The sequence below is a fragment of the Leguminivora glycinivorella genome, chromosome 12 (assembly GCF_023078275.1).
Source record: "Leguminivora glycinivorella isolate SPB_JAAS2020 chromosome 12, LegGlyc_1.1, whole genome shotgun sequence".
NCBI classification, from domain to species: Eukaryota; Metazoa; Arthropoda; class Insecta; order Lepidoptera; family Tortricidae; genus Leguminivora; species Leguminivora glycinivorella.
The window spans coordinates 12,584,503-12,603,842 of NC_062982.1; the positions used below are offsets into that span (position 1 = coordinate 12,584,503).

At 38.6% G+C, this 19,340-nt stretch overlaps 1 protein-coding gene across 1 annotated transcript; it reads right to left on the bottom strand.

The window, feature by feature from the left end:
- Window positions 1–10,842: 10,842 nt before the first annotated feature.
- LOC125232103 (lipase 3-like) lies at window positions 10,843–19,017 on the bottom strand. The gene is made up of 5 exons (XM_048137718.1): window positions 18,850–19,017; window positions 18,281–18,485; window positions 13,421–13,791; window positions 12,401–12,559; window positions 10,843–11,625 (listed from the first exon to the last, which is right to left on the bottom strand). The coding sequence occupies exons 1-5, from the start codon at window positions 19,015–19,017 to the stop codon at window positions 11,209–11,211; spliced, it is 1,320 nt and encodes a 439-aa protein (XP_047993675.1). The 3' UTR covers window positions 10,843–11,208.
- Window positions 19,018–19,340: the final 323 nt, after the last annotated feature.

Consider the following 19,340-nt stretch of genomic DNA (forward strand, 5'->3'; position numbering starts at 1 on the left):
TTTGCACTCTTGTGGATAAAATGCAATTTTGCTATCTGTTTTCGAATATCAAAGAAAGCCTTTACCAGTTGGGGTGGTGAAAATAAATGTACTTTTACGCCGAGCATCATAGTAATATTTTATATGATTCATTTAGATACTTATCTATTATACCTATCTATCTTTCGTTCCAAGTTAAAACCCTTGCCAACAAACCCCAACTCATTCCCACACTCCCCGGTCGTACGTAATACCTACCAAAATCATCCCTTTAGTTGCCCAACTCTCTCCGTTTCTGTCCCAACTCCCACAAGTCCCGGCTGCTCACTCCGTGAAAATCCCCAAACACTGTTGTATTGTTTTCTTTAGATCCAAACAAAATGTTTTGAGGAGGATCGGAGGATTAATTCCGAAAAAGCTGGATTACGTCATGGTACTTATTTTCAAATGCATGTACCTACCTAATAGGCGAGACGACTAAAAAAAAATTAGTCCGTCAGTTAGATTATCAAATATTTTAGACACGTATTTTTTCTTTATTCTCGTAAACGAAAAACGAAAAATGACGACGGTACAGTGCGTTGAAGTATCGCGTGACGTCACGCATAGGTACATTTTTTACTTAGAAGTGACGTCACTAGCCCCACTCCGGAACTTTGATGCTCTATATCTTTGTATTTTTTCATTAATTAGAAAAAGCGAAAAATATGTGTTCAGTATTTTTGACGATCTAACTGACGGACTAACGCCGTGGCTTGCGTGGGGGACGGCCGCGCGATGGTCGCGCGACGGCGATGCGACGCATACGAAATCAAACCTTATCGATATGGAAGTATGAGACGCGATGGCGACGGTCGCGCGACCGTCGCCCACGCAAGACACGGCGTAAACAGAATGCCATTTTTTGACGTGATAACGTCTAATAACTCGTTACTACGGGCAGCATGCACGAAAAAGATGACGTCATTGTCCCGTTTCGCAATATAGCTTTAGCGCCATCTATTGGCGCGCGTTGGAACTAAGCGGCTGATCGATGCGCTCGGTATGGTTATAGCGTGTGGCCTGAGTAAAGCACCACAGCTGGGACAGGTGGCGCGCCCGTGTGTTGTTCTCGTTAAGCTGAGTTTAGACCAGCAAATTATTGCTGCAAGTTTTGAGACGCAACTATAGGTAAGAGTGAGTGGCAAATATCTGCATCTCTTTCTAGCATATACTTCTGTCTCAAAACTTGCAGCAATAACTTGCATGTCTAAACTCAGCTTTACAAAATTAATTATTTTAATTTATACGACTTTTTACAGAACATATCCCGTCTGAACTCATCATAGATTTAGAATTATTAAACTAGATTGTGTAGTTAGGTCAAAAAGTGTGTCCACATGAGAGGTCATTGTTTGGGCTGGTGTCCCTCTCGCACTTACTGACAATGTCAACATTATTCAGTGAACGTCGTTTTTAATTATACAAATCTTTGATTTATTGGCATCAAAATAATTACATTGTAATTATTTTCCAATTCTTTGAAATATATCGAAACCCTAGTTTTAAAATAACACTAAAATAATATAAGAAGTTATAAAGTCAGGTAATATATATATATATATATATATATACTACTATTATGGCTCATTAACACTGGCCACACGTGCGAGAGGGACACCAGCCCAAACAATGCCCTCTCATGTGGACCGTTTTCGATGGTTCAGAATAGCGAAAACGGTCACCTTTTTGTCTCAGTAATAAGGTTCAATTTAGTATGGCAAAAAACGTGATTCCGCTGTCCCCTGTCTTTGGAACTCACTGACAATGACATTTGGGCCGCTAAACATGGTACAATAGGGACTGAGCTCACACTTTTTTGCCATACTAAATTGAACTTTATCACCGGTGCAGAAAGGCGTTCTTGTCAGACTAGTAAAAGTTTTTGGCTTAACAACTCAATCTAGCTTAATATATATAAATCTATGGCATAGAACAACATGTCGGGTCCCTATATATAGGTCTAAGGTTTTATTTGAAAATTGAAATGGTCATACAATGCCAAAAATTGTAAGTATTTGCAATATTACTTTCTATTATAGTAAAACATATATTTTTTAAGGATTATAATATATAAGGTCCTAATTTATTAGATGCAGATATTTTTACAGCTGATAGTACTCGGTCTCTGGAGTATATTAAACCGTGAAACATTATAGCTTTTACGATGTTTTTTGGAGAAAACGGAAAAACAAATTTGCTACGTAAAAACACCCTGTTTATGTGATTATTAAATGAAAACTCATTGAACAGATTCTAGTTCCTCTTTTACGTACCACTTAACTGTAACTGGCCACTTCAATGACATGTGCAGTTTTCCCGCCGAACCTTTACGACATTTACAACAAACAATTGTTGACATGACAGACAGTGTTATTGTGACATGTGATAATGCACATGATGATTTTTTTTAGACGAAATTATAATAAATTTTTTTGTTAGGAAAATGAAATCAAAAAAGTTACATGAAAAGATTTCTTAATTTATATTTAAAGTTAATTATTTTAATGTAAAGTATCATGTGCTAAAATATCTGCAACTAATAAATTAGGACCTTATATATACGTATGTTTTTTCATAGCCAAATCTGGTCTGCTTTGGCAAACATTGCCATCATTGCGGTAAATGGATGGAGCGAAGAGCTTTGAGGAAAGATTGTAAAGTATTCACTTTTGATAATTGTGTTAAAGGTTTTTTATCTATCTACTCACACCAGTATTCCCAAAAGTTATTGGCAAATCACTAGAAAGAGTGCAGAGGAAGTTCTGTAGGCACATTTACAAACGACTGTACGGATATTACCCATATATGTATCCATCTCTATTCGTAACAGGAATGGTTGGTCTTCAAACTCTAGAAACCAGACGGAAACTGCTGCATATTATGCATTACCGCCAACTGTTTCACCATAGAGTAGATGACGCATCCGTGCTTGAGAGAATGGGGCTGCAAGTGCCAAGAGCGAATGTGGTGGTTGGCATGCCGGGCGCGGTGCCGGCGCGGCGGCGGCGGCGCCTGTTCGCGGCGGCCGGCGCACCGCTCGAGCCCGAGCTGCTCTTAACCGCATCATGTTGGAGACAGACGATATTGACATATTTGCTGATAGTGTTGGTGTGTTTTTACAGAAAACTCTTAAGGTTCATAGACTCTACACTCCTTAGGTGATTAATGTAATAACCATAGTTTAACTTTTAAGTGTGTTTGCTTTTATTTATGTCAATTTAACATGTACATAATTATATTACCACATAAGTGCTTTGGTGAAATACTGTTAACTTTTGTGTATTTTTAATAAATAAATAAATAAAAAAACGTAAAAAAAGTCCCAGAATCGGGCCCCTTTTGCTATACTCTGACCGCCCCTGTCTATACTACTGTAATGTTTGACGTTATCACGTTAAACTACCGTCCGTAAACCGACTTTACAGACAACCAATTTTTAGGGTTCCGTAGTCAACTAGGAACCCTTATAGTTTCGCCATGTCTGTCTGTCCGTCCGTCCGTCCGTCCGTCCGTCCGTCCGTCCGTCCGTCCGTCCGTCCGTCCGCGGATAATCTCAGTAACCGTTAGCACTATAAAGCTGAAATTTGGTACCAATATGTATATTAATCACGCCAACAAAGTCGCGGTCTGCGGGCGGTTAGACCAACATAACGCGCTATTGTCGTCCTCGAATTAATATTACAAAATGTCCACTAACAACAGTGAACAACTAAAAACAATACTCGCGAGTGTACTTAAACCAATAGAGCTAAAATTAAATGAAATGTTTATAAAACTTGACAAGTTAAACAGTGATTTATGTGAATTAAAATCCGATATCTCAACGAAAAACCAAGATGGCCCATCTAAACCGGTAAACAAAGGTCAACCAAAAACTGTGCCTGCGCCGCTGACACCGTCGATTGCTTCGGATTCCGACGCGTCAACACCGACCAGCCGTCCTGCTTCCTCGCACGCACCAACCCGCGCGAAGCGGGCGACTGCCGTGCGAACAAAAGAGAAAATAGCTTCTCTGTCTAAACCAACGACACGGGCGAAGATAACCAGCCTGCCAGCGAAACACGACCCGCTGCGAACAGTACCCACCGCACCTATGGATAATGATACGAATAAAATTACGAGTGTAATTGACTGCAAAAATAACTTAAAATCATTAGAACCTACTATGCCAACTACCATTGTAGCAACTGATACGAAATCATCATTATCGCCTGAAACGATTGATAATGACTGGGAGACGGCTACTACCCGTAAAAATCGCCGAAAAAACCGCAAATCTACTTTGTTGATAAAAGGAACCGCAACGGATACGTCCTTGGAAGGAGTAATTGTCTATAGGTACCTACACGGATGTTATTTTAATAAGAACTCAACACCTGATAGTGTTATTAATCATTTAAAAACTATCCATAATGAAGCAGAATATACCGTGGAGCAAATACAGTCCAAACGTGACAGTTACAATTCTTTTAAAATCGGTATCCCATCAGCTGTTTTTGATAAATTTCTTGTGACATCGGTTTGGCCGATAAACACCAGCATCTCGGAATGGCAGCCGTTTCTCCGCCCCCGGGAGACCCGGTCTCCCTCAAACAACTACACGTCCAGCCAAAACCAACCCTAGCAAAAAACAGGTTAACTTACTACATTTGAACATGAATCGCCTTGCAAATAAAACCTATAAACTGGAAAGTGAGCTACAGTTACTTAAAAATATAGATATATTGTGCTTATCTGAACACTGGCTCGAATCAAATCAAATTACATCAGTAAACATACTCAACTACCAGCTACAAACCCACTACTGCCGGCCCTCACGAATAGGAGGAGGAGTTTGTATATATACAAGACCGGAGATCCTCACAATGGAGCGCAAGGAAGTAGCAGACTTGTCAGTTGAAATGCAATTCGAAGCGTGCGGAATTGAGTGCATCGACCTTGACCTCATTATAACATGTATATATAGACCACCGAGCGGTGATATAATGTTGTATTTGTCTAAATTGAACGAAATTTTGAATTTAAATTTAATTAAGAATAATAATGTTATAATACTTGGTGACATAAACATTGATTTATTGATAAATTGTAACAATAGTAAAAATCTAATTGACACGATAAAGGCAAACGGTTTTAAAAGTCTAGTTAGCGTACCGACAAGGATAACAAACTCGTCTAAAACTTGCATTGATCACGCATACTCTAACATACCTAAACGTGATATAGCGGAGGTACATTGTAATGACATTCACTTATCCGATCACTTATCTATAAAAGTAGCTATAAATATTAATAAAAAGGTCCCACCAAAATGTCATGTCTTAAAAAGAAAGTTTTCTGACTGTAACAAACGTAATTTCACTCGTTGTCTTGATTTATATGATTGGGATTCTATTTTCTCGAAAAGTAACTGCCCTAGTGGAAGAATGGAATTGTTGTTGAATGTTTTAAAGCACTATTTTGAATTAAACTTTCCTGTTAAGTACCACCCTGCAAGAATGTCTAATGATGTTTGGATCAATGATCTAGTAAAACTTAAACGTAATAATATACGTAAACTTAAGATTAAACTTTCTCACAATCCTTATGATGTTGAGTCACTTTCCCAACTTCATAGATTAGAACTACAGTATTGGGCCCTTTTAAAAAGCGTACGTAGTGACTACATAAATAGAAAGATATCGAAAAGCGGCGAAAACATGAGTAGAAGCATCTGGCGAATAATATCCGATGAAACATGCAATAACAATAACAAAGGCAATCGCGCAATCGACATACTCGTGAGCGGGTCGGAGGGTAACTGCGCAAGCGCACGGGCGGCCTCGGCCGCCGCGCGCCTCAATACCTACTATGCCCACCCTAACGTAAGTAATGTTCAACCGTGCACTCATACTGCTTTAGAGTTCTTAAACACTTATTTGGGTAAACCAGCCCCAGCCTTTGTGAATAACCCGTTCACAATAAGTGAAATGATTGACACTTTTAAAAAAATCAAACGTAAAACCTCAAAGGATATAAACGATATGTCGACGTATATTCTTGATTGTTTACCACCGGTGGTTGTATCTTTGTTACTTTTCTTATTTAACGAATGCGTCAGTGCGGGTGTTTATCCTAACATTTTAAAATTAATAAAAGTGCAACCAGTCTACAAGGGTAAGGGTGATTTGAACTCGCTAAAGTCTTATCGACCGATATCGCTGGTACCCGTTATTTCAAAAGTGTTCGAGAGACTATTAAGTAACAGACTGATGCAGCATTTTACCTCCAACAGGCTTTTGAATAACCAACAATATGCCTACCGGCCAGGTCGGTCGACCACGGACGCGGCTCGTGACGTAGTGACGCGGGTGCTCGGTCATCTCGAGGACGCGCGGCAGGTCGCAGCCATATTCTGTGACCTGTCCCGTGCCTTCGAGATGATTGACCACTCGCTCCTTCTAACAAAACTGTCACAGTATGGAATAGCGGGTACATTTCACGACACTGTTTCATCTTTCCTAAAAAACCGGAAACAGAGCACTTACGTTTTAAACTCTAAGTCTGATTTGGAATCCACAGGGAACTGCGCAGTACCCCAGGGCTCAATAGCTGGTAATAACTTGTTTTTGATCCTCATAAATGACATCACTGCGGCATGCCCTGACTTGGAATACATTATATTCGCAGATGACACCTGTATTATTGTGCAGGCGGATACTTTCAACAATTTACAATCCAAACTCTGCCACGCGGCAAGTTTGGTGGAAAAGTGGTTCACTGCTAATGGTATGTTAATTAATCTCGATAAAACAAATATTATCCATTTTCAACTGAAACATACTAATACGAATAAACTCGACATTATAGTAAACGACACCCAAATCCCACAGGTTGACACCGTAAAATACCTAGGATACCAAATCGACTCAGGACTAACGTGGGCCCCACACATACAGTCCACCTGCGACAGACTGGCATCAGCCTGTTTTGCGTTATCTCGAATAGCACCCAGTTTATCCATTGAGAACTTGAAAATTGCATATTACGCATATTTTCACGCCATACTTTCTCCAGGTGTTGACCTTTGGGCTACTGCTGCTGACCGCGATAGACTGCTCAAAATGCAAAAACGCGCCCTTCGCATAATTGACGGCAAACCCGCTGACTATCCTGCACAAGGTTTATTTAAAAAGCACAAAATATTAACTCTGCCATGTATGTATATACTAACCGCGTGTATGTATTGCAGAACAAATATACATTTGTACAAATCCAGTGCATGTAACCGCAGTCGGCCAGCCCGCAGGTCGCCTATATTGTTCGCTCCAAAGTGCCGGCTTGCTAAGTCACGAAAGTCACTCAAAGTCATGGGACCAACACTTTATAACTTAATACCGACTAACATAAAGGAATCAAAAAGTGACACAATTTTTAACAAAAAGCTTAAATCGTTGCTTATCGAAAAGGCTTTTTATTCAATTGACGAATTTATATTGTCTATGAAAAATGATCATTGATCCATAATCCTAACTTAATACCTAACATATTGTTGTTAATAATAATCTTTATTGTTTTAATGAAATTTATGACTTGTAAATGTACTTATTTACCAATAAATTCTGTATATCTGTATATCTGTAAAGTGCAAAAATAAAAAATGGAAAAAAATGTTTTATTAGGGTACCCCCCCCAACATGTAAAGTGGGGGCTGATATTTTTTTTCATTCCAACCCCAACGTGTGACATATTGTTGGATAGGTATTGAAAAATGAATAAGGGTTTACTAAGATCGTTTTTTGATAATATTAATAGTTTCGGAAATAATCGCTCCTAAAGGAAAAAAAAGTGCGTCCCCCCCCTCTAACTTTTGAACCATATATTTAAAAATTATGAAAAAAATCACAAAAGTAGAACTCTATAAAGACTTTCTAGGAAAATTGTTTTGAACTTGATAGGTTTAGTAGTTTTTGAGAAAAATAAGGAAAACTACGGAACCCTACACTGAGCGTGGCCCGACACGCTCTTGGCCGGTTTTTTTATGTAGTCGTCATCCCTATGGCATAGCTCAAACTTTGGTGTACCAGGCTCTGGTAAAAAATGCGTTGTAGAATTATTATAATAATCATCATTCCGAAAGTTAGGAAATTCAAACCGGCAACCAGTTTTTTCAACCTCTCTCTAAATGTTTTATGACTATTTAGGTACATATCTGAGAGGTATTCAACTAGGTACTTAGGTAAGAATAAGGCCGATAAAAATTCATAGTCAATGTCTACTGTTAATTTACGTATTGGAATGAATTTACTTATTAAATCTGTGTATTAAATCCGAAAAACGCCTCTTCACCACTGTCTGATCCACCTACCTATAAGCTTGCTGGTACTGGTCTGGGGCCCATTTCTCGAAGCTGCAAGTTACAATTTACAAACGATAGTCAATGTCTAATAATAATATTGAATAATATGACAAGTTGGAAAGAGACTTCCGCTTGTAACTTGTAACTTTCAGTTTTGAGAAATGGGCCCCTGGGGCCCGTTTCTCGAAAGGTACAAGCCTTGTATTACAAGTGTGTTTCCATGACAACCCATAGGTACTATTTGACAGTTCGCACACTTGTAATACAAGGCTTGTACCTTTCGAGAAACGGGCCCCTGGTAGAGCTTTTGTAATCAATGGTGGGTTCTTTCTCGAGTCAGTCCACGATAAGTTTGCAACGATTTTGATAGCTCTGCCTCTGTAAGGGTTAAGTAAACATCATCATTTCATTGAAGTTTGATGTTTAAAATACCTGTTGCACCGGTGAGGCTGTCAAAATTGTTGCAAACATATCGTGGGCTGACTCTACAGTCTGGCAAAAAAGAGTAGAAATACAAAAGTGGCAACATTGTAGAATCGTCCTTTTCAAAGCAATTTGTGTGAGAAAACTTTTTTTTTAGGATTTTATGGCCTGGTTACGAGACCTTTAAGCCAATGTGAGAAAACGAAAGGACTACGATGTTGCCATTTTTTATTTGTACTCTTTTTTTTTGCCAAGCTGTAGGTACGTCGAGTATACCGCCTTTGCTCCCAAAATGTGTGTACATCTACTGGGACCTTTTATTAATATTTAGGATCAAAGTAAGGTATTAAAACGATATCTAGATTTAAAAAACTACATATGCATATACGTAAGTTAACGCCATGACATGGCAACACTATCCAGGACAGCCAACCTGAAGACGCCCCGCTGAACAACTACGTTTCCTAGACTGGAACCGGAACCTATTGTAAAAAAATCCATTAAAAATGGTAAATATTTAAAATTAAAACTGTTTTATTTACTGTTTGGGTTCCGGCCCAAACAATGTATTATATTATATTTTATTTAATTGACCTTTAGATATGTACTATTAAATAGACGCAGGTACTACGTAATACTATAATTAGCAATAGCAAGTATACCAACCTAATAATTTACGACTGAATCCTTATTTCCTTTTTTAACCGCCTTCCTTTGGGGTTCTGGTGATAAATACTTTCAAATGTTGGATTATGTTTTCAATTCGTCTGTTTTTTTTTTTTTTTAATGTTTGTTCCTCGATATCTCCGTCGTTACTGGACCGATTTTGAAAAATTTTTTTTTGATTGAATATATATGCATACAGATTGGTCTCATTTTTCTCAGAACCCAGTTCTGATGATGGGATCCTGGAGAAATCAAGAGAACTCCTCAAATCTGAAAGTGGTGATTTTTGTGTTTTTAAAGGAACAGCATACATTTACGTACAGAACAGTGACATTTGGTGCAGTGGAACTCCTGATGATGGTCAGAATGGAACTCCTCAAATCTGAACGGCACACTTATAGTGACTTTGGTATTTTTATAAGAACAGCATGCACTTACGTCCAGAACAGTGACATTTGGTGCAGTGGAACTGCTGATGATGGTCAGAACGGAACTCCTCAAATCTGAACGGCACACTTATAGTGACTTTGGTATTTTTATAAGAACAGCATGCACTTACGTCCAGAACAGTGACATTTGGTGCAGTGGAACTGCTGATGAAGAGTGAGCCGCCCCTGGTTAGAGTTCCGTTCTGATAATCATTCTCATCTGTAAGTACTTCAGAATCATCCAGATTTCAAAATTGGTTCAGAAATGGCGGAGATATCGAATAACAAACATTAAAAAATATACAGACGAATTGATAACATAATCCAACATTTGAAAGTGTTTATCACCAGAACCCCAAAGGAAGGCGGTTTTTTTTTCTTAAAAATTATTTGATTGATTATTGGGCACCTATGCTTTTAACACGTTACTTATTCCGGATCGAATTGAAAACCTTACGAATGTGTAATAAGATTTGCTACGAGGGCTATGACCTACTTATACAGCGTGTGGATTCCATACGGGCGAATAATGTATGATGTTATAGTATCTGATTATACGAATCGTATAGGATAATAATTTTGTTAAAAAGTGTTATTAATTAAGAGTAACTAATTTCTTTAGTCTGACCAAGCAGCAATGTACGCCGTCCAACTTAATTTTACATGACATAAACGTCATGTCGTAATGACGTTTAGGAGGTACGCTAATTGGTGTGGACGTAATACATTGCGTGCTGAATTATTATGTATGAAAAGAAAATTCTCATCTATTTAAAAAAAAAACATGTAGTCAGGCTCTTTAGGTCCGATACTAATCGTTATTAAGATATTCGCCCGTATGGAATACACACGCTGTATACTGTAGGTAAGAGTAAGGTAGCTATATACCTAATAGAGCTAACTAGCTAGAGACGATAAATTAACATTCTAAATTAATCTAGGGTTAAATAATAATAAGAGCACACAAATACTGAAGTCAACTTTAATAACATAGGTAACTATTGCACATAACAATGATTCTGCTAAGCATACCTACATAGATAATTTATTCTATAAAGAGGATAATGTAAGTAACTAATGATCGGAATATTATGATAATGAATCAGTCCTGTAATTAACTGATTCAAGTAATACCCATTTTCAGATCCTTTCTATCCCCACTTACCATTGATCACGATCAAGTAATAGGTACCTACTTGATTTCGATAAATAAATATCTGAACAAAATATGTATCACAAATCACCGTCATGGATTAGGTACTACCTACGTTAAAAATCATTTATTTATTTCCATGCCAAGTTTATCAATTGCCAGACGTCGTAAATGTTTTACTAAATCCTCAGATCCGAAACGTCATCGAAACCATTCACATCCATAGCCTGGACAAGGTTTATAATTCGATCAAATAGGAGTGGCTTCGCATCGACTCCCCACAAGAAGTCCAAATGGCTAAAGCTGCGGTCACTGATCCGAAACTTTCCTACAGGTCTGCCGAGTTCCCTAAAGAGCCTATCGACATCGTTGACGTGCGCCAACGGATCAGAAGCGGAGTAGTGGAGGAACACCGGTACTGTGATCTTGGACAGGTCATAAGCAGGCGCCCTGTAGCTTCCGTATACTCTCCTGTTCTTCAATCTGCCGTGGTCGAAACGCTTGAATGTCTTGTCTGCTATACTTTGACCGTAATGAACGAATTGCCTTACGGAAGCACCTGCGGGAGTGTGACCGAGCTTGACTGGAAGCATTGTCTGAAACGAAAATGAATATTATAGGTAGTGATAAAATCCCAATCCATTTCATGATGGGTTTTCAACATTACAATAACTTAAAAGTATTTTATAAGCATTTTTATCAAATCACAATACCTACATCGAACTTATGGACATGTAGGTAAAGCTGCGTTTTCACTTAGTGTTCTGGCAGGTGTCTGGCAGGCAATCATGATGGTCGCGTGATAAACGATATAAAACATCAGGCCGTCCCTATCGCACTATTTGTAAGTGCAACGACATAATATATGTAACTCCGTATAGACTGATAAAGTCTAAGAAAAAAACGTACCTCGAAGCCCTAGAAAAAAAGGTACGGTGGCCTAGATGACGTTACACCTTTGGGGAACGCTCGGCTAGATGGCGCTAATATTAATATTTGACATTTTAACATATGTCAAGCTAACAATATGGGCCAAATTGTCAAAACTGAGGTTCAAAAGTTTCAAGCCTGCGTCGAGAGATGGCAGTCTATGCACGTGATTACACATTTTACTTTGACAGTAACTCTCTATAATACTCGATTCTCTTTGGTAAGTGAAAAGGCAGCTTTACAGAATGAGTCATATTTTGTTCGATTGGCTAGTACCTACAATCTAGATAGGTATCGTATCAAATTAGTTATATACATATATCAGGTCTGGCTTCATGGGGAGAGTTAGAAATCTATACTAAAGATTAAATGTGCCTAAAAAATATGACGTCAGCATTGTCAGCAAGTTCTTTAAAACGAAATATAACTATGGGTACTTACCCTATTATGTTGAGCCTCGTTCCAGCCTCCAACGAGGAACAAGATGTTGCTGCAGATCTGCTGGATAGAGACCTCATCCATGCACAGCGCGTGGCCGGCCCAAGTCATGATCGCATTGTTAGGCAGGAATTCACCCATACCGATAAGGCGAGCCAGGCTCTGAAAAATTATAAGATTGGTAACGAACTTTGAAAACTCATAATCTTCCTTACGTTATCCCAGCTCTTTGCGGCTCATGGGCCCACCAATCCCAAGAATTGGCCGCCAGTTGTTACGTTTACCTCATGATGTTATTCTTTGCCAAAGGCGGCTGGCAAATATAAAATTTTACTTCTGAAATCTTATTAGCAGAAGCCGAGGTTCGAACCGGCGAACCATCCAAGTAAGAGCAGACAGCTCTTACCGCTTGGCCACTACTCCATCAGCGGTTGACTCGAACTTTAGAAACTAAGCCGTAATGATTTAATAATGGTGCTCCCACACTCACGATGGCGCGCTGTCCCTGTCACGGCGTGTTATATAACGTTATATAACAGCCTGCAGTGTGGGAGGGCCATTATAAATACTTCACTGAGAGAAAAAAACAACCAGTTTTCATGTTCGTTCAACAAGCTTTTCGGTTAAAATAGCGCCTACGTGCTCTTTGGATCAAACAACAAGTTCGATTTTGTTAAGTGTAAGTAGTACATTCTACAAGTTACTCGTCAGTTGAATCAACAATATATTTGAATCAACAAGTGGATTTTATAAAAACAATATGACACATATTGTTTTAAAGATGTTTGCCTGATTCAATCAAATATCTTTTAACGAGTTTGATCTTGTTGTTCGAATAAATTCGACTTGTATCATCAATATTGTGCTTTATTCCGCATACTAAAATACCTACTTTTGTTTCAAATGGATAAACCCGCAACAAGTCGAACTTGTTAAATTCACAATGCAAATTTCTCTCAGTGTTGGATTAGTCTGTTTCTCTACTAATACAACTGCTTGACTATAAAATAACTATAAACTTACATCAAGAGGGCTTGAGAACTGAGCAATAGCTCTTAGCAGCAAACTTGCACTATTTGCCAAGTACGCTACCGGGGCCATAGCGTGCATGGAAATAATTTTCTGATTATACTCTGGCCGGAGCGAAGCCATAACGAAGAACGCAGTAGTTCCTTGGGAATGTCCGATATAGTGAAGCCTCTCCTGGCCAGTGGTTTTTAAGGTATAATCGATCATGATGGGCAAGTCGATATTTCCTATTTCATCCCATGAGAATTCCCAGAAGTCGGTATTTAACAGGGCATCAGGGCGCAGACGGAGGTGCTGCCGGGAGTAGTAATTGCCACGGGCGTTGCCCATCCAGACGTCATAACCGGCTTCAGCCAGGATATACCCTGAGAAATAGCAATATTAATTATTAATTTTTTGGTAAAGGAACAACGGAAAAATTTACTTACCTAATGCAACATCTGACTGAACTGATTAGGGTTTGCAATATCCGCCGATTTTTCGGATCCGGATATTTCGGATCTTAAAATATGACGGATCCGGATATCCGGATATTTCGGATAAAACGGATCCGAGTTGAAAAGTTAGCTTTTTATAGGGGTTTCGTCAAATCAAAGCTGCTGTTACTGAAATAAAATAATTTTAACTCACAAAACGACATAAATATAGTATATTTATGTCGTATAAATATAAATATAGTATATATAAATATACTTTTTAGACAAACTTTTTAAACATAATTAATGTCACTCTCATTTTACAGCATATAACATTAAAAAGTAGGCCAATATTTTTGTTTAACATAAGATAACAGGGTAATTTAGTGTTCACTAATACCTCCATATTTACTGGGACGTCAATCTTCTGTAACCACAGCCAATACATCCATGCAGAAGTAGGAAAAAAAGTTAAAATAATCGTTGGACGAGGGAGTGTCAATATGTAACTACACAAAAAGTATTACACTTGTAAAATATGTCACACATATTTAGTTATCATGTACCAATTTCATGAAATTACGCTTCAATGCCTACTTCCTGAACCTTTAATACTCGTAGCTCATTAAATCCGGCTGTATTAGAACAATCTTCCATTATTATGTATATAAAACTAATAGAAATCGGCTGAGTGGTTCCAAAATACTGTGGAATGAATTGTCGCCAGCGGTATTTCCGGAGCAATACGACCTTCAAGAAAAGAGCGTACAGCACTCCCAGCTTAAAGGCTGGCAAGGCACCTGCAATCCTTCTGGCGTTTCGGGAGTCCATGGGCGGGAGTGATCGCTTACCATCGGGCTACCTGCCTGTTAGTTAGCCTCCCATCTCATAAAAAAAAAGTTGCTTTGGATTCAGCCTATAACATTTTTATAAAAGTAATTAATTTCTCTTTAAGCTTAAAAGCATCCATTTCATTCGTTTCTGCTTATATACAAAATTAATAATTTATCGTTATTCCTGTCGGGACGCATCCAGTTAGTAACGACTAACGACGGCAGTTTTAAAAACGATGGTTTACTGTTCATTTCGTTTACTTAATAAATAAATAAATAAATAAATATTATAGGACATTCTTACACAGATTGACTGAGGCCCACGGTAAGCTCAAGAAGGCTTGTGTTATGGGTACTCAGACAACGATATATATAATATATAAATACTTATATACATAGAAAACATCCATGACTCAGGAACAAATATCTATGCTCATCACACAAATAAATGCCCTTACCGGGATTCGAACCCGGGACCGCGGCGCAGCAGGCAGGGTCACTACCGACTGCGCCAGACCGGTCGTCGAAACATTAAAACTTAAGAAACATTAAGTACTTAATACATATTAGTTTCATAGATTCTTCGCATAGCGTAATGTACCTAACCTAACAGCTTGATATTTTGTAGTATTTGAATGAAATAAAAGTGAATAAACATTTTAAGCTACAAAATACACGAAATAATTCATAAGTTTTATTCGAAAACTCTTTCTGGTGTGGATCGATGGCCATATTTAACGGATCCGTATTATCCGTATTATCCGGATCCTATGAGTCCTCGGATCCGGATCTCAAATTCGACGGATATCCGGATAATTCGGATATCCGGATATCCGGATCTCAAACCCTAGAACTGATGCATACAATTATAATTATCAATTTACCATAACGATAAACTATGTCGCTCTCGTGATTGACCATAATAGTCAGTCTTAGCACATACTTCAATAGAACAACGTGATTGTCAAGCTAAGTCATGCAGATTTAGCTTATTCTGATGCTAAATTTCAGAAGCACGTATAGTTATATAGGATAACCAATCGGTGAAAATGCTGAACTTATCATTACTAGGGTTTGCAATCCGGATATTCGAATATCCGAATTATTCGAATATCCGCCAATATTTTTATCCGAAAATATTCGAATAATCCAAGTGAAATTATCCGGATAAACGGATAATTTCTATAAACATTATTTTTTATTTATAAGTAATATATTTAATAGATAGACGTCACTGAAACCAATTTCGATCAATTCTTAATACGGACAATGTTATTGCTAACAAGTCAACACCTATTTATCTTCAAAATCAAACTAATATTTACAAAACAAAGAAAGCATTCGTGGACAAGAAGTAAGCAGAATGCCTCACCCCACGCACTCAGTTCTTATCAAATATTCGATTAATTGGATGATTTAAAAAAACAGAAAAACGTTCAAGTATTATTTTATAGTATGAAAACGTTACCCCAACCTACTTTCATTACTGCTAATAGCTAACGTGAAGTTATCTGTAAAACCGTACTTAATAAGGGAGATTTATACCTAGATTTCCTGGTCCCTTGTTTTTTTGAAATTGAAATTTAGCGCCTCACTCCGAATTTAGCTGTTATCAGTTCCATGGCAATTTAGTACGCCAGAATTCCCTCCACTTCACTAAGAAATATAAGGCATTTTCCTTTTAAGTCCTTAGTTACATTCATACACAAAAATCGGTCTTATTACTACTTATACTTTGAAATCTTAGTCGATCTACTGATCAGCTTGGAAACTAAAACCCATCAAATTGCTGCCGAGCAATTTGAGGCGTTTCGGATTTGAATATTTAAATAAGTTCGCCTTTGTACCTCCTCCTTCTTCATTTTTTTAAATTTTATGTCTTGTATATTTTATGTTGGTGGTACAATACTTATTTATCGCCTCTCCCCTTCCATTGGTACTTTGGTACCAGCCACTGTGCAACTAAGGTCTAAAATGATCCACACCTGGATAGGAAGTGTCTTCGACTAATTGGTCTTCTTTTTTTTGGTTATTCTGTTTTGAACGAGTACCTATGCTCAGTTGCTTATTCCTGTTCTAAGACCCTAACCAGGACGCTTTTGTTTAGAGCCTACGAAAAGAGTTTTCAACTTTTTATATTAAGTATCCGATCCGGTCTAAGATGGCATCTGGTATGGGCGTAGGCATTTATGCAAATGACTAGTGACTACAGTGGTAGTATCAGCATGGGCAATTATGCCACTGTCTTTTAAGCCGAGACATACGCAATAATTACCTGTGTACATAAGAATATAGTTAGACAAACCCAAGGAAAGGATATCTATATACTCAGCGACAGTCAGGCGGCACTCAAAGCCTTCACATCGCCCAGAGGTGACTCTTGACTGGTATTAAACGGCATCCAAGCTCTTAACAAGCTTGGAAGGCAAAACAAGATGCAACTGGTATGGATACCGGGGCACGAAGGCTTCATAAGGAACCATTAAAACGGCTATGAAGGACCATACAAAGGCTAATCACCAAAAAGAGTGGGATCCCCTGGTAGGTCTGAAGCATTCAAAGCTCTTTATGCGGAAGGTAGAATCTGGATGGAGCAAAAAGCTAGGAAAGCTAGGCAAAAGACAACTCCAAATTATAACGGGGGTGTTCACAGGCCATTACGGGATCAAAGGAATGTTGGCCAAGATGGGACACGCTGACTACACAGATTGTCGCATGTGCGGCGAAGAGGAAGAGACCGTCAGACATCTAATGTGTGAATGTCACGCCCTCGCCAGACAAAGAATGAAGAACTTTGGAGCAGGCTACCTAGTACCAAAGGACATCAGAGAGCTACCCATGAGCCTCATCATCCGATACGTGGAGATGGTCGAGAAGATCCTGAATAGCTGAAGGATCTTAAGATCTAAGGGGGTAATTGCACAAAAGATCCCGATGGGTCGAAGTGTATCCGGAAGGGCCCCGCAGATTTAAGATAAGATGAGTATCCGATCCGATCGAGCGAAGGACCGACTCCTATACATTCTCGAAATCATTCAAGGCGCCATCTTTGATTTTTGCCTTTGACATCCTTCCTATATCCGATATCGGAACGGATAATATGACAACGCTGTATCGCCTATAACCATCATCATATCCAATGATGTTGTCTCACGTTCCACTCTACACAAGCCATCCTCTCTACCATCCATTTCCAAGGTAAAGGTGTTGTCAGAAAAACTTCTCGTTATACCTAACACCTAACTAATCACTACTACTAACTGTCTTATATCGACAGCTCACTATCTGATTGCAAGATTCTAGTCATAGAACTAAAGATAGAGAGCTAGGTGTGTTTTAATTTCTACAGTTTGCTGATTTACGCAAAAAATAAATAAAAATGTAGGTAAATGTTGCATTATGGCGCTCATCTATCTCAGCCGTTATCAATTCCACGCTTATACGCACCTGTAACATTAATTTTGTTCCATTTAATAAATTATCCGAATTATTCGAATATTCGAATAATAAAAATTGTATTATCCGAATTATTCGAATATTAAAAATCCGTCGGATAATGCAAACTCTAATCATTACATAAGTTCTGATTCAAGTTAGGCCCTTACCAAACGCACAACCAGGTCCCATCAAAACCCAGTCAGCAGAAGAAGACAGCAGGCCATGCATCAGGAAGATAACGGGTTTCTTGACGTTCGGGTTATTGTTCTGGTCGCGCCCGTGAGGGATGCGATGCATGGTGAGGATGTAACCGTCCCTGGTTACGACATTGTGAACTTCCAGGGGATAGCGGTACTTCGCGACCAGGTCAGGCTGAAACAGTGACTCGTGCTTAAATTTGACTGCCAAAAACATCAACTAATGACGTGCGTTGAACACAATATAAACTTTTGTGCACTTTGAGAAGGTTCATGATGACTCCTCGCGCACGATAGCCCCGGCTGTGTAAGGGTCTTTAAAACAATTTCAAAAAAGCTCCACAATGTGGCAATTAGATGCACTATAGTACCTAGGTATATACCTACTTTATAAATCAAAAGCGTTAATCGTGACGAAATCGAATCGAATCGTATGTGACGAAAGTACCTAATCATTAATCACAATAAAGTTTTCGTCTGGTATCGCGGCGAAAGAGATTTGACGATTCAAATCGGACACATTGATTATAATCACTTACCACATCCATTCTAGCATCTTCGGAAATGTTATCCGAGATCCTACCGATGAACTTCTTATCTCCAATGAGTTGTTCTATATCGGCGGCGTGGGGCGAGGCGTTGGCCACAAGCACAGCGCCCGCGCATAGTAGGAGTCCTATCCACATGCTCGCAATTTTAAAAATCATGGACACCTGTGTAAACCAGTTGCCGTTTTTATACGGCAGCTAAACTGATATGAGGATTTGCTTAGATTAGTGTTAAGGGGTAGGTATGTATTAGATCAATTATTGGTGACAATTACGATGTACGTATTTATTCTATAAGCAATCGATATTAGACATCTATACTTGGCAAGGCTATTCCCTCTAGTCTTACCGCGTAGTTTTACCAGTTGAATTGGGAATTTTCTTCCCAATATACGAGGTGCGGTCCAAAAGTTTCCGGCCTAACAAAGAAAGGGCTTACATATCTTTACAATTTTATTTTTATTTTTTAATATAGTCTTCCT

Coding starts and splice junctions, on each gene's coding strand:
- LOC125232103 (XM_048137718.1), bottom strand. CDS start 19,017: ATGATTTTTAAAATTGCGAGCATGTGGATAGGACTCCTACTATGCGCG. Junction 13,792..18,280: donor GGGACCTGGTTGTGCGTTTG/GTAAGGGCCTAA, acceptor GCTATTTCTCAG/GGTATATCCTGGCTGAAGCC. Junction 11,626..12,400: donor ACGAGGCTCAACATAATAGG/GTAAGTACCCAT, acceptor TTTTCGTTTCAG/ACAATGCTTCCAGTCAAGCT.